Source organism: Entelurus aequoreus, linkage group LG19, assembly GCF_033978785.1.
Source record: "Entelurus aequoreus isolate RoL-2023_Sb linkage group LG19, RoL_Eaeq_v1.1, whole genome shotgun sequence".
In the NCBI taxonomy this organism is placed as follows: Eukaryota; Metazoa; Chordata; class Actinopteri; order Syngnathiformes; family Syngnathidae; genus Entelurus; species Entelurus aequoreus.
The window spans coordinates 44808244-44825020 of NC_084749.1; the positions used below are offsets into that span (position 1 = coordinate 44808244).

A 16777-nucleotide genomic window follows, 5' to 3' on the forward strand; every position below is an offset into this window, starting at 1 on the left:
CGTGGGACACCCACAAATTCACAGCACTAGTGTGTATGTATGTATGTGTGTGTATATATATATATATATATATATATATATATTTAATATTAATTAGACATTACACATACAGTTAAAATAAAAAGTATGTGAACCCTTTGGGATTACTTGGATTTCTGTGTGTATTTAATGTATCATTATAATGTATGACTGTTTCAGTTCAGCAGCTCCCAAATGTTTTGCTCTTCATCCTTGTTACCTGCTGTGACCTTTAACCTTTACTGTCTCCTTTGACTTCTGCCCTCTCTCTCCTTGCTCTGTATGTTTTATAAACACCTTCCAATCCCCCCCCCCATGATCAGGGGTCCCCAAACTACAGCCCGCGGGCTGGATCCGGCCCCCCAGCATCCAAAATCCGGCCCACGGGAAGTCCCAAATTTAAAAAAAAGTGTTTTAATTTTTTTTATTATTATTTTTTAAAAAATTTTAATTTTTAATTTTATCTTTCCTTTTTAATCCATTTTATACTGCTTGTTACTCTCGGTGTCTCCTAGCCGCTCAGGCAAATCATATTGTCTAAAAATGCATTTTCCCATGGATAACATGACAATGTTAAATGTTGATGAACATCAATTCAATGATGTTAAATGACAAAACGGATGAACTCGCTGGAATATAAAGACACCGTAAAAAAAAATTCTGTAAAAAAACGGTCATCTACTGGAAGCTACGGCTGCCAAACGAAAACCATAAAATCAAAGTAAAACATTGTAAACCAAATAATGATCAAAAACATTATTACAGAAATTTTCATGAAACGTTTTACGGAAAAATATCGTAATATTACATGAATTTGAAGGTAATTTAAGAAAACAGAAAATGCTATGTATAATTAATTTGTTTTTTTTTCTGTAAAAAAAATAGAAATATACATAGTTTGTCATTACTGACATATTACTTAAAATAACAGGCGGATTGTTTATTTACAGATAATGACTTCAATTCTACAGTTTTATAAACTATTTAAAAAAAATAGATAAATTACAGTAGAAATTTAGAGTAAATTAACCATAAAAATAGGATTTTTTTTTTACAGTACCGTATTTCCTTAAATAGCCGCAGGGACGCTAATTAATTTAAAACCTCCTGTCACTCTGGCGCTTACCAGAAGCCTGCGGGATGGCCAAGCATGCGCTAATTATTTTAAAACCTCTTCTCACTCCGGCGCTTACCTTATCATGAAAAGCACATTTAATAAAAAAAAAACGTTATTATTGTCTTACCTTTAGGTATAAATGAGTCCATGCCAGCTCCTTTTGAAGTAAAGCATAGATATAGAAGACTTCCTTATCTTTCTTCAGTTTTAAAAGTCTCTCTGTCTCGATGTAAATCTTCCTTTTAAGTATTACCTCCTGCTTCGATTGAAAGTCCAGTTTAGAAAACTGTTTTATTTTAGATATGTAATCCTCCATGGTAAAAACAAATGGCTGCGCACTCTTGCTGCATGTTGTCTTCTTCTGCAGCACCGGTTTTCTGCAGTACCAGCAGTCGCAAGAAGGAGGCGGGAGTCATTTAATGACTCATATTTGACCCGGCGGAAGTGCCAAGCATGCGCTAATTATTTTGCGAAACGAGTTTGACCCGGCAATTCAAGGAAATACGTATATATATATATATATATATATATATATATACACACACACATACAGCCCGGCCCCCGGCCAAATTTTTTTTAACCCAATGCGGCCCCCGAGTCAAAAAGTTTGGGGATCCCTGCCCATGATGCACAAACCCACTCTGGCACAAGGCAGTACTTTGTCAGCTGAGATACTTGACGAGTACTCGACAGATGGTGTGTACAGCTCAGTCAAAGTAGTACAGCGTGTACATTATGCAGTACAAAGTGTAACGAATACCCGCAGACTTTCACCTTGTCTGCCAGAGAATAAGAATACCGAGCATGGAGGGTGGCGATGCTTAACAAGTATTCAGACAGATAGTCATATTGCTCTTCTTAACGAGCAGCATGTGCTTCTGAAATCACACAGCAGTGTCAGAACAAAGTTCATGTGTGGTCCTCAACATACTTCTACATTTAATAGTAAAATAAGTGATCTTTGTCCCATTTCTGACTGTTTCATGAGCATCAGTCCATAACTTCTTGAGTTGTGTAGCTAACTGACAAGGATTACAATATCCATCCTTGCGAGGAGGTAATAATGAGTGTCCTATGGAAGGGCAGCTTCCACGCACATGTGACAGGTGTTTGACAGGATCATGTGAGCAGATGTGTTGTTGACCCCCTGCTGTGTCTCTGCTAGAACCTTCTGGGGATGCTCCACTCAAAGCTACAGACTCCTCCACTGCAGCCTCACAGGATGACAAGCAGTACAAGAAGGCAAGTCCACCACAAAGATGATGCAGTAGTCGATTACCGTGTCTGCAGAAATACTTCTCCTTCATGCAAGTCCTAGCAATACTCAAACAAGTCAGTGAAAGGAGCAGGAGAGTGGAAAACAAGTTGTCTCTGTATTGAAACTATTATCATATATATATATATATATATATATATATATATATATATATATATATATATATGTCTTAATTAGATTATCCAAAAAATAGTGCTCGATACCGTGGTAGAGCGTAATATGTATGTGTGGGAAAAAAATCACAAGACTATTTCATCTCTACAGGCCTGTTTCATGAGGGGTTTTCCTCAACCCTCAGGAGAAAATCTCCTGAGGATTGAGGAAAACCCCCTCATGAAACAGGCCTGTAGAGATGAAATAGTCTTGTGATTTTTTTCCCACACATACATATATATATATATATATATATATGTATATGATTTATGACACCTAAAGACTTATAAAGTTTGTCAATAGATTGATATGATCAAATTAGTCCCGTGATAAAGATCTTGTTTACTTTTGAACTAAACAGTCAGTTGGAAAAAAATTATTTGGACAAAAATCTAATTTGTGCCACTTTGTCCTGCAGTGTAAACCTAGTCTACGTTTTTTTTTTAATTATTATTATTTTTTGAACAACAAACATATCCACAATGTGCATAAAAGTCCAGGCACTTTCAACACATTCAACAATTTACAGATCAGGTTGAGCAAATTATGACTTTCACAAACATGTCAAGGAAAGAAAATAACAGCAAATAAAATAGAGTATTAAAAATAATAATAAACAATATTATTAAATACAAAATTTAAAAAGACAAAAAAAGGCTAATTAAATCACTTAAATTTTTTCCTATAAAGATATCAATTTAAGGGCTTTTGTACTTTTTAATCATTTTCCAAGGTTTAATTGATCATTTTGAACCATTAAGCCAATTAGAAAATGTAGGTTTTACTTTCATAAATCCACATTTATGTAGAAAAATTGTTGCTTGGAGCATGATAATGTTGACAAACATTTCCATGTCACCATCGTTTATTTGATCTCTTCTGTAGTGAATGGTGACATCTCCACCTAGTCTAAGTTAGCAGTCCAACACTGATGATGTCATCAAGGTGTGGCCAGGAATCACTTCCTGGTTGACTTGAGTGCAGGCTGAGCATGTTCTTGTAATTATTTATCATTCATGTGTGGATTATTTGTGTACTTACACTACACAATGATAAGTACACAACCAGACTAGTTGCTACACTTTACACTACACAATGATAAGTACACACCCACACTAGTTTGTACATGTTACACTACACAATGATAAGTACACAATCAGACAAGTTTGTACACTTTGCACTACACAATGATAAGTACACAATCAGACTAGTTTGTACACTTTACACTACACAATAAGTACACAATCAGACTAGTTAGTACATGTTACACTACACAATGATAAGTACACAATCAGACTAGTTTGTACACTTTACACTACACAATAAGTACACAATCAGACTAGTTAGTACATGTTACACTACACAATGATAAGTACACAATCAGACTAGGTTGTACACGTTACACTACACAATGATAAGTACACGATCAGACTAGTTTGTACATGTTACACTACACAATGATAAGTACACAATCAGAATAGTTAGTACATGTTACACTACACAATGATAAGTACACAATCAGACTAGTTTGTACACTTTACACTACACAATGATAAGTACACAATCAGACTAGTTTGTACACTTTACACTACACAATGATAAGTACACAATCAGACTAGTTTGTACATGTTACACTACACAATAAGTACACAATCAGACTAATTTGTACACTTTACACTACACAATAAGTACACAACCAGACTAGTTTGTACATGTTACACTACACAATGATAAGTACACAATCAGATTAGTTTGTACATGTTACACTACACAATGATAAGTACACGATCAGACTAGTTTGTACATGTCACACTACACAATGATAAGTACACAATCAGACTAGTTAGTACATGTTACACTACACAATGATAAGTACACAATCAGACTAGTTTGTACACTTTACACTACACAACGATAAGTACACAATCAGACTAGTTTGTACACTTTACACTACACAATGATAAGTACACAACCAGACTAGTTTGTACATGTTACACTACACAATGGTAAGTACACAATCAGACAAGTTTGTACATGTTACACTACACAATGATAAGTACACGATCAGACTAGTTTGTACACTTTACACTACACTATCAGACTAGTTTGTACATGTTACACTACACAATGTACACTATCAGACTAGTTTGTACATGTTACACTACACAATGTACACGATCAGATTAGTTTGTACACGTTACACTACACAATCAGACTAGTTTGTACATGTTACACTACACAATCAGACTAGTTTGTACACGTTACACTACACAATCAGACTAGTTTGTACACGTTACACTACACAATCAGACTAGTTTGTACACGTTACACTACACAATCAGACTAGTTTGTACATGTTACACTACACAATGATAAGTACACAATCAAACTAGTTTGTACATGTTACACTACACAATGATAAGTACACAATCAGACTAGTTAGTACATGTTACACTACAAAATGTACACAATCAGACTATAGGGTCAACAAATGAAAAGTGTGTATAAAAGTATTGGGTGTGGAGGTTGTATTCACTGTGCGGCAGTATTTGTTCCCACACACTGACACTCCTTATATGGTCATGTTTACTCCTTATATGGTCATGTTTGCTTTCTACACCTCATCACCAATCAGCAAATACTCCCACTCATTTCACTTCTGTCTTCTTGTGGCGTGTTTTTGATCCACGTCGTTGTTTGAAGTGCAGCACATGACGGACAAATGTTTTGGGACACTGAAGAACATAATGAGTCCCGCCTTGACAGCCTCCACTATTCTCTTTCTTCAATATTTGGACCTCCGTGTCCAGGAGGAGGTCAGAGGTCTTTGAGTGGCTCCCTTTGTACCAGAGTCAGGGGAAGCTGGAGCCTATCCCAGCTGACGTAGATCCTCCTGACGTAACAAACTGTGTATGTTTTGTCTTTTCAGTAGTAGTTGAGTTACGAATGTGAACAAAACCGTCCTTAATGCTGATGGTGAGACCCCCACCTGAACTTTTACTTCTCATTTGGTTCTGGATCGGAGCCCAATGACAACAGTCTGTTTTCAAATCCTTCAACGCCGCCACAAAGTACAGCAGTCCCAACACCAAACTCCAGTAGTTTTGAATCATGGCAATGAGTTTGGGTTAAACTTCATCAGTTGAATCAACATTTCAAGAAGGAATGGTCTCAGAAAATCATCATCTCAATTCAAAACTAAATAAAAATCCCCATGATTTAGATTTTAGCCAGAATGGTGCAGTTCTAGTCCTCAGTCAGCAACTGAGAGCAAGTGTTGGTCTGCTGACAAAAAGACAAGTGCTTTGTAGTACTGAACTAGAAGCGTGAAGCATACCAATATCCTCTTGTACCTCACAGGTGTGTCCCAAGACTTTTGTCCATGTTTACAACATTACTTAGACTCGGGTCTGGTTTTACCCAGTTTATGTGTTTCACCTTTCAATGTCCTCCATTCCTCAGCCTTCACATGCTATCTTGTGTGTAACGTATCAGTGCTAACGTGTTGTTTGAAATGTGTGTCATGTATCAGCGCTGTAATGTGGTAGTATTTAATACTTGTCAGCAAACGCATTGTTTGAAATGTGTATAACGTATCAGCGCTAATGTGTTGGTAATATTAAAAATGTATCTGTGCTAACTAGGGGTGTAACGGTACACAAACATTTCGGTTCGGTACGTACCTCGCTTTAGAGGTCACGGTTCGGTTCATTTTCGGTACAGTAAGAAAACAACAAAATATAAATTTTTTTGTTATTTATTTACCAAATTTGTAAACAATGGCTTTATCCTTTTAACATTGGGAACTCTATAATAATTCTGCCCACGTTAATCAACATTAAACTGCCTCAAGTTGTTGCTCAGATTAAATAAAATGACAAAAACTTTTCTTCTACATATAAAAGGTGCAACATTAAACAGTTTCAAGTCAACTCATCATGCTTGATTTATTACAGCATTTGGGAAGCCTGTAGTTGATTTCTATTATGTAAATGTTATATTTGTATCAACATGTGCTAGCAGGGACCCTGCCATTCAAAACTAGGCTGCTGCATTACTAATGATTAATGTAACTAGAGCTGAAAAAATGGTACAATAGCAATAGGAGAGACTATTCATCCCTGAACACCATGGAGTTCATGTAGGCTTAATGATGCACTTACATTATTACCGCATTTCCTTGAATAGCCGCAGGGGCGCTAATTAATTTAAAACCTCTTCTCACTCCTGCGCTTACCAAAAGCATGCGGGATGGGCAAGCATGCGCTAATTATTTTAAAAACTCTTCTCACTCCGGCGCTTACCTTATCATGAAAAGCACATTTAATAAAAAAAATGTTATTATGGTCTTACCTTTACTTATAAATGATGTCCATGTGAAGCTGCTTCTGATCAAAGGCAGTCTTCCTTATCTTTCTTCAGTTTTAAAAGTCCCTGGAGATATTCCTTTAATTATTACCTCCTGCTTCGATTGAAAGTCCAGTTTAGAAAACTGTTTTATTTTAGATATGTAATCCTCCATGTTAAAAGTGCAAGCAAACGATCACTGCTCGCGCTTGCTGCTTGTTGTCTTCTTCTGCAGCACCGGTCTTCTGCAGTACTGGTTGTCGCAAGAAGGATCACTAGCGCCCTCTACCACCAGGAGGCGGGAGTCATTTAATGACTCATATTTGACCCGGCGGAAGTTAGCATGCGCTAATTATTTTGCAAAACGAGTTTGACCCGGCTGTAATTCCAGGCAGGCGAATTGCCCGGCGGCAATTCAAGGAAATACGGTATATGAACTATCAGAGACAAACTCTTCATTTAACATAATGTCCTTTTTTGCTGCTTCAACACAGCTCAATCAACACAGAAAAAGGTAAAGTGAAATAACAGACAAACAGGGCTTTGCTGTCCGTAACACACACACACACACACCGCAAAATGAGCTAACGTTACTCTAAAAGTGAATTAGCCTTCACCTCAAGCCAGGACTGCGAGCAAGCTGAGCTGCCTTTTATATTACTAGAAGGTCAACGGGCTCATAGTGATGTTACTAGTAGTTGACTGGGAGGTGTTTATTATCATTTGGGGAGAGTCCGCAGCCTGATGATTACCTGCTAAACGCTAAGCACTGACTACATGCGCTCTGAATACGCACTGCTGATTGGCTGTTACCGCTCTGTGTGTAACCAATCAGATGGTTGTGTGGGTGGGACAATGCTGGGTGCTGTGTAGAGGACTGACAGAGACAGAGGCAGAAGGAAGCGGAGGCGGCTACTTAATATGTTCGTGTGGAAACTCGTTCGGTACACCTCCGAACCGAACCGAAACCCCCGTACCGAAACGGTTCAATACAAATACACGTACCGTTACACCCCTAATACATAATGTTTGTAACGTATCCGTGCTGCTAACATGCTGTTGGCCAGCGATTAAAGATGTGACTGCCACCTGCTGAGAGGCGCTGCTTGCAGTATCAGTGGCCTCTTGTGCCATCAGTCTGCAGAGTTTGGGCCGTGCACTGATGACGGTGGCAAGATTCCGCTGGCCTGAACCATGAACCGTGATCTACACGCCGTTGGCTGAGACCCTGTGTCAGCCATCTTGTTGTTGAGGCAGCAAGGTCCACTTGTTGTTTGTGTGGCTGCTCCTGCCTCTCTCTCACTATCACATGCCCCGGCAGGGTCTGCTCGGCGAGCTCATTCTTATTCAGCAGCAGATCCAGCAGCACGAGGAGGAAGTCCGGCGGGCGGCCGCAGCCAATTATACGCCTCCCAACCCGCCAGAACCTGCGCCTCCGAACCCCGGCCCCCCTCATCACACACGCAAGGTGAAGGTCCCGCCCCCGCTTAGATCCGCCCTACCCTTGAAAGGTTGTGTAGACAACAAGACTTTGAGCAACACGGTGGCCAGCAGGTGTGAGAGCTGGAGGACTCGTGGAATCCGCCTTTAGATATTGCTGCTTCGTGACTACTAGTACTACGGTACTAAGTGTGGAAGCATGGTGTGAGGACTACTTTCTGGACTTGCTTGTGATCTCATTCATTGACTGTCAATCATCTCTGTCTTGTGTGTTGATGCTAATCCCAACAAATCTGCTGCACACCTGAATGAACAATCCACTCTCAGAATGATTCTGGCATCTCAAAGCTGGTCCGATCGTTTGTCATGCATGTGGCGTGTGACACGTCATGGCTGCGCCGCTGAGAAACACTCACGGTGAATTTGTCGCTCTTCTTTCCTCTCTGCTCTCTTTAGTCGTCCGATAAGGAAAAAGTGGATCAGCTCCAAGAGGAACTGCTCCGTACTCAGGTACTGTACAAGCACACACCGTTTTGTACGCTATTAATGAGGTGTTGGAGGTGACAGAGCAAAGTTCATGTCGTTCATATACCATTCTACTTTTAGCACGTGCCCACGGCCGCACTTTGCAACATTCACACAAGTTCAACATTAATAGTTTTAACAGTGAAGAGGTGTTGGTAAATGATGGTTCCACTGTATATACATGGATACTTACTAGACTCCATGTTCCACTGTATATACATGGAGACTTACTAGACTCCATGTTCCACTGTATATACATGGATACTTACTAGACTCCATGTTCCACTGTATATACATGGAGACTTACTAGACTCCATGTTCCACTGTATATACATGGATACTTACTAGACTCCATGTTCCACTGTATATACATGGAGACTTACTAGACTCCATGTTCCACTGTATATACATGGATACTTACTAGACTCCATGTTCCACTGTATGTACATGGATACTTACTAGACTCCATGTTCCACTGTATATACATGGATACTTACTAGACTCCATGTTCCACTGTATGTACATGGATACTTACTAGACTCCATGTTCCACTGTATGTACATGGATACTTACTAGACTCCATGTTCCACTGTATATACATGGATACTTACTAGACTCCATGTTCCACTGTATATACATGGATACTTACTAGACTCCATGTTCCACTGTATATACATGGAGACTTACTAGACTCCATGTTCCACTGTATATACATGGAGACTTACTAGACTCCATGTTCCACTGTATGTACATGGATACTTACTAGACTCCATGTTCCACTGTATGTACATGGATACTTACTAGACTCCATGTTCCACTGTATATACATGGATACTTACTAGACTCCATGTTCCACTGTATATACATGGATACTTACTAGACTCCATGTTCCACTGTATATACATGGATACTTACTAGACTCCATGTTCCACTGTATGTACATGGATACTTACTAGACTCCATGTTCCACTGTATATACATGGATACTTACTAGACTCCATGTTCCACTGTATGTACATGGATACTTACTAGACTCCATGTTCCACTGTATATACATGGATACTTACTAGACTCCATGTTCCACTGTATATACATGGAGACTTACTAGACTCCATGTTCCACTGTATATACATGGATACTTACTAGACTCCATGTTCCACTGTATATACATGGAGACTTACTAGACTCCATGTTCCACTGTATATACATGGAGACTTACTAGACTCCATGTTCCACTGTATATACATGGAGACTTACTAGACTCCATGTTCCACTGTATATACATGGAGACTTACTAGACTCCATGTTCCACTGTATATACATGGATACTTACTAGACTCCATGTTCCACTGTATATACATGGAGACTTACTAGACTCCATGTTCCACTGTATATACATGGATACTTACTAGACTCCATGTTCCACTGTATGTACATGGAGACTTACTAGACTCCATGTTCCGCTGTATATACATGGAGACTTACTAGACTCCATGTAACAGTTTGTAAATAGAGGTGTTGGTAATTGATGTATACTCACTGACAGTATACAGTACAACACTACCTGTGATATGTTCCCAGCTGAAGTACCAGCGCATGTTGGAGAGACTGGAGAAGGAGAACAAGGAGTTGAGGAAAGTGGTTCTGCAAAAAGACGATAAAGGAATCCACCAAAGAAAAGTCAAGGTTGGTATCATAGATTGTTCACATCTTGAGTCAAGGTTGGTATCTGAGATTGTTTCACATCTTGAGTCAAGGTTGGTGTTAAAGATTGGTTCACATCTTGAGTCAACGTTGGTATCTTAGATTGTTTCACATCTTGAGTCAAGGTTGGTATCATAGATTGTTTCACATCTTGAGTCAAGGTTGGTATCATAGATTGTTTCACATCTTGAGTCAAGGTTGGTATCTTAGATTGTTTCACATCTTGAGTCAAGGTTGGTGTTAAAGATTGGTTCACATCTTGAGTCAACGTTGGTATCTTAGATTGTTTCACATCTTGAGTCAAGGTTGGTACCATAGATTGTTTCACATCTTGAGTCAAGGTTGGTATCTTAGATTGTTTCACATCTTGAGTCAAGGTTGGTGTTATAGATTGTTCACATCTTGAGTCAAGGTTGGTATCTTAGATTGTTTCACATCTTGAGTCAAGGTTGGTGTTAAAGATTGGTTCACATCTTGAGTCAACGTTGGTATCTTAGATTGTTTCACATCTTGAGTCAAGGTTGGTATCTTAGATTGTTTCACGTCTTGATTCAAGGTTGGTATCATAGATTGTTCACATCTTGGGTCAACGTTGGTATCTTAGATTGTTTCACATCTTGAGTCAAGGTTGGTATCATAGATTGTTTCACATCTTGAGTCATGGTTGGTATCATAGATTGTTCACATCTTGAGTCAAGGTTGGTATCATAGATTGTTTCACATCTTGAGTCAAGGTTGGTATCATAGATTGTTCACATCTTGGGTCAACGTTGGTATCTTAGATTGTTTCACATCTTGAGTCAAGGTTGGTATCATAGATTGTTTCACATCTTGAGGCAAGGTTGGTATCATAGATTGTTTCACATCTTGAGTCAAGGTTGGTATCTTAGATTGTTTCACATCGTGAGTCAAGGTTGGTGTTATAGATTGTTCACATCTTGAGTCAAGGTTGGTATCTTAGATTGTTTCACGTCTTGATTCAAGGTTGGTATCATAGATTGTTCACATCTTGAGTCATGGTTGGTATCATAGATTGTTCACATCTTGAGTCAAGGTTGGTATCATAGATTGTTTCACATCTTGAGTCAAGGTTGGTATCATAGATTGTTCACATCTTGGGTCAACGTTGGTATCTTAGATTGTTTCACATCTTGAGTCAAGGTTGGTATCATAGATTGTTTCACATCTTGAGGCAAGGTTGGTATCATAGATTGTTTCACATCTTGAGTCAAGGTTGGTATCTTAGATTGTTTCACATCGTGAGTCAAGGTTGGTGTTATAGATTGTTTCACATCTTGATTCAAGGTTGGTATCAGATTGTTTCACGTCTTGATTCAAGGTTGGTATCATAGATTGTTCACATCTTGAGTCAAGGTTGGTATCATAGATTGTTTCACGTCTTGATTCAAGGTTGGTATCAGATTGTTTCACGTCTTGATTCAAGGTTGGTATCATAGATTGTTCACATCTTGAGTCATGGTTGGTATCATAGATTGTTCACATCTTGAGTCAAGGTTGGTATCTTAGATTGTTTCACGTCTTGATTCAAGGTTGGTATCATAGATTGTTCACATCTTGAGTCAAGGTTGGTATCATAGATTGTTTCACGTCTTGATTCAAGGTTGGTATCAGATTGTTTCACGTCTTGATTCAAGGTTGGTATCATAGATTGTTCACATCTTGAGTCATGGTTGGTATCATAGATTGTTCACATCTTGAGTCAAGGTTGGTATCATAGATTGTTTCACATCTTGAGTCAAGGTTGGTATCATAGATTGTTTCACATCTTGAGTCAAGGTTGGTATCTTAGATTGTTTCACATCTTGAGTCAAGGTTGGTATCTTAGATTGTTTCACGTCTTGAGTCAAGGTTGGTATCTTAGATTGTTTCACGTCTTGATTCAAGGTTGGTATCATAGATTGTTCACATCTTGAGTCAAGGTTGGTATCATAGATTGTTTCACATCTTGAGTCAAGGTTGGTATCATAGATTGTTTCACATCTTGAGTCAAGGTTGGTATCATAGATTGTTTCACATCTTGAGTCAAGGTTGGTATCATAGATTGTTTCACATCTTGGGTCAAGGTTGATATCATAGATTGTTTCACATCTTGGGTCAAGGTTGGTATCATAGATTGTTTCACATCTTGAGTCAAGGTTGGTATCATAGATTGTTTCACATATTGAGTCAAGGTTGGTATCTTAGATTGTTTCACATCTTGAGTCAAGGTTGGTATCATAGATTGTTTCACATCTTGAGTCAAGGTTGGTATCATAGATTGTTTCACATCTTGAGTCAAGGTTGGTATCATAGATTGTTTCACATCTTGAGTCAAGGTTGGTATCATAGATTGTTTCACATCTTGAGTTAAGGTTGGTATCATAGATTGTTTCACATCTTGCACACAAACCTTGCATGATTGATCAAAGATTGTTTGTTGTGCAGAAGTCTCTCATCGACATGTACTCTGAAGTCTTGGACATCCTGTCTGACTACGACGCCAACTACAACACCCAGGACCATCTCCCCAGGGTAAGGAGCATACTGTTGACTCCAGCTCAGTTTCCTAACTGTTGTGATGTACAACCTCCTTGAAGGTGGTGGTGGTGGGTGACCAGAGTGCTGGTAAGACCAGTGTGCTGGAGATGATCGCGCAGGCCAGGATCTTCCCCAGAGGCTCTGGAGAGATGATGACACGTTCTCCTGTTAAGGTGCTTGGCCACAACCTTCCATTGATCTTACATTGATCTTACATTGATTTTGTATCGACCTGACATTGATCTTATATTGATCTTACATTGATTTTGTATCGACCTGATATTGATCTTACATTGATTTTGTATTGACATGACATTGATCTTACATTGATTTTGTATCGACATGACATTGATCTTATTATTGATCTTACATTGATTTTGTATCGACCTGACATTGATCTTACATTGATTTTGTATCGACCTGACATTGATCTTATATTGATCTTACATTGATTTTGTATCGACCTGACATTGATCTTACATTGATTTTGTGTCGACCTGACATTGATCTTACATTGATTTTGTATCGACCTGACATTGATCTTATATTGATCTTACATTGATTTTGTATCGACCTGATATTGATCTTACATTGATTTTGTATCGACCTGACATTGATCTTATTATTGATCTTACATTGATTTTGTGTCGACCTGACATTGATCTTACATTGATTTTGTATCGACCTGACATTGATCTTATTATTGATCTTACATTGATTTTTTATCGACCTGACATTGATCTTACATTGATTTTGTATCGACATGACATTGATCTTATTATTGATCTTACATTGATTTTGTATCGACCTGACATTGATCTTACATTGATTTTGTATCGACCTGAGATTGATCTTATTATTGATCTTACATTGATTTTTTATCGACCTGACATTGATCTTACATTGATTTTGTATCGACATGACATTGATCTTATTATTGATCTTACATTGATTTTGTATCGACCTGACATTGATCTTACATTGATTTTGTATCGACCTGAAATTTATCTTATATTGATCTTACATAGATCTTACATAGATCTTACATTGATTTTGTATCGACCTGATATTGATCTTACATTGATTTTGTATCGACCTGACATTGATCTTATTATTGATCTTACATTGATTTTGTATCGACCTGACATTGATCTTACATTGATTTTGTATCGACCTGACATTGATCTTATATTGATCTTACATTGATTTTGTATTGACCTGATATTGATCTTACATTGATTTTGTATCGACCTGACATTGATCTTATTATTGATCTTACATTGATTTTGTATCGACCTGACATTGATCTTACATTGATTTTGTATCGACCTGACATTGATCTTATATTGATCTTACATTGATATTACATGGATCTTACATTGATCTTATATTAACATTACATTGACCTTATATTGATCTTATATCTATATTGATCTTACAATCTTATATCAACATTACATTGATCTTATATTGACCTGACATTGATCTTATATCGACCTGACATTGATCTTACATTGATTTTGTATCTACCTGACGTTTATCTTATATCGATCTTACATTGATCTTTTATTAACCTGACATTGATCTTACATTGATTTTGTATCGACTTGACACTGATCTTATACAGATCTTACATTGATTTTGTATCGACCTGACATTGATCTTATATCGATCTTACATTGATCTTGTATCGACCTGACATTGATCTTACATTGATATTGTATCGACCTGACATTGATCTTACATGGATCTTACATTGATCTTATATTAACATTACATTGACCTTCTATTGATCTTGTATCAACATTGATCTTATATTGATCTTACAATCTTATATCAACAGTACATTGATCTTATATCGACCTGACATTGATCTTATATTTATCTTACAATCTTATATCAACATTACATTGATGTTACGTTGATCTGGCATTGATTTTACAATGATCTTGCATTGATCTTACATTTATCTTCAATCGACCTTACATTGAACTTAAAATCGAATTACATTGATCTTAAAATCGACATTACATTCAACGTTACATTCGACGTTACATTCGACATTACATTGACCTGACATTGACCTTGCATTGATCTTGCATTGACCTTTGCATTGATCTTACATCAGGGTTTGGTTCACAGCGACATAAAGAGATGAAAGGTGTTGTCCTGGCGAGCAGTAGCTTGGTGGTTGGTTCACACACTGCTGGTTTCAACATAGTATACTTTGGAGTTTGAGTGTTTGAGGGACAAAGAAGTGGTCCCAAACACAAACCTTCTCACATTTATGTCACCCTAGCTGATATTCCGCCTGTAAGAGTTTTAATTGGCCAATGATAAAGTAGCACTCCTAGGTGGGATCCAGTACAACAGGACGTGGATCATGTTGTCTGCTGTGTGCAGGTGACGCTGAGTGAGGGTCCCCACCATGTGGCCTTGTTCAAGGACAGCGGGCGGGAGTTCGACTTGACCAAGGAGGAAGACGTAAGTGCCATTCCCTCTTTGTGTCTGCAAGTCCAACAGGAGGCTTCTACTTCTTCCAGCTGGCTGCTCTCAGGCACGAGATCGAGCTGCGGATGAGGAAGAGCGTGAGGGAGGGACAGACCGTCAGTTCTGAGGTTTGCACTTTTAACTGTTCAAATTGTTGCTTTGACTTACAAATGAACCATTCTTCTCTTTTCCCAAACATAGACCATATCCTTGAGTGTCAAAGGACCCGGCATCCAGAGAATGGTTCTTGTTGATCTGCCAGGTGTCATCAGTGTGAGTCCCAGTCGCCAGCTTGCTCCCAGTGCCACTTATTATCTTTCCTGATAATAAGTGTTAAGTTATCAGAGCACATATCAAGTACAGCGGTGCTTTGTTTTAAAGGCCTACTGAAAGCCACTACTAGCGACCACGCAGTCTGATAGTTTATATATCAATGATGAAATATTAACATTGCAACACATGCCAATACGGCCGGGTTAACTTATAAAGTGACATTTTAAAATTCCCGGGAAATATCCGGCTGAAACATCGCGGTATGATGACGTATGCGCGTGACGAAGTCCGAGTAACGGAAGTTATGGTACCCCGTAGAATCCTATACAAAAAGCTCTGTTTTCATTTCATAATTCCACAGTATTCTGGACTTCTTTTGCAATTTGTTTAATGAACAATGAAGGCTGCAAAGAAGACAGTTGTAGGTGGGATCAGTGTATTAGCAGCGGACTACAGCAACACAACCAGGAGGACTTTGTTGGAGCGCTAGCCGCGTTAGCCGCCGACTTCACCTTGACTTCCTACGTCTCCGGGCCGCCAAACGCATCGGGTGAAGTCCTTCGTCCTTCTGCCGATCGCTGGAACGCAGGTGAGCACGGGTGTTGATGAGCAAATGAGGGCTGGCTGGCGTAGGTGGAGAGCTAATGTTTTTAGCATAGCTCTGTGCAGTCCGATTGCTAAGTTAGCTTCAATGGCGTCGTTAGCACAGCATTGTTAACCTTCGCCAGCCTGGAAAGCATTAACCGTGTATTTACATGTCCACGGTTTAATAGTATTGTTGATTTTCTATCTATACTTCCAGTCAGGGGTTTATTTCTTTTGTTTCTATATGCAGTTAAAGCAAGATGCTATCACGTTAGCTCGTAGCTAAAGCATTTCGCCGATAAAAGGCACTG

General features: G+C 38.6%; 1 protein-coding gene across 4 annotated transcripts in view; it reads left to right on the top strand.

Annotated features, from left to right (window-relative positions):
- Nucleotides 1-16777, top strand: part of opa1 (OPA1 mitochondrial dynamin like GTPase) — a 79104-nt gene that overhangs the window by 16654 nt on the left and 45673 nt on the right. For 2 of the 4 annotated variants that reach the window (XM_062028547.1, XM_062028546.1), the window contains 9 exons: nucleotides 2301-2377; nucleotides 8233-8379; nucleotides 8808-8861; nucleotides 10458-10562; nucleotides 13026-13112; nucleotides 13178-13291; nucleotides 15522-15602; nucleotides 15662-15736; nucleotides 15810-15881. In XM_062028547.1, the coding sequence (XP_061884531.1) occupies nucleotides 2301-2377; nucleotides 8233-8379; nucleotides 8808-8861; nucleotides 10458-10562; nucleotides 13026-13112; nucleotides 13178-13291; nucleotides 15522-15602; nucleotides 15662-15736; nucleotides 15810-15881 (812 nt within the window). The remainder of the gene's footprint in view (nucleotides 1-2300; nucleotides 2378-8232; nucleotides 8380-8807; nucleotides 8862-10457; nucleotides 10563-13025; nucleotides 13113-13177; nucleotides 13292-15521; nucleotides 15603-15661; nucleotides 15737-15809; nucleotides 15882-16777) is intronic. The other 2 variants (XM_062028548.1, XM_062028549.1) reach the window with 1 other exon arrangement.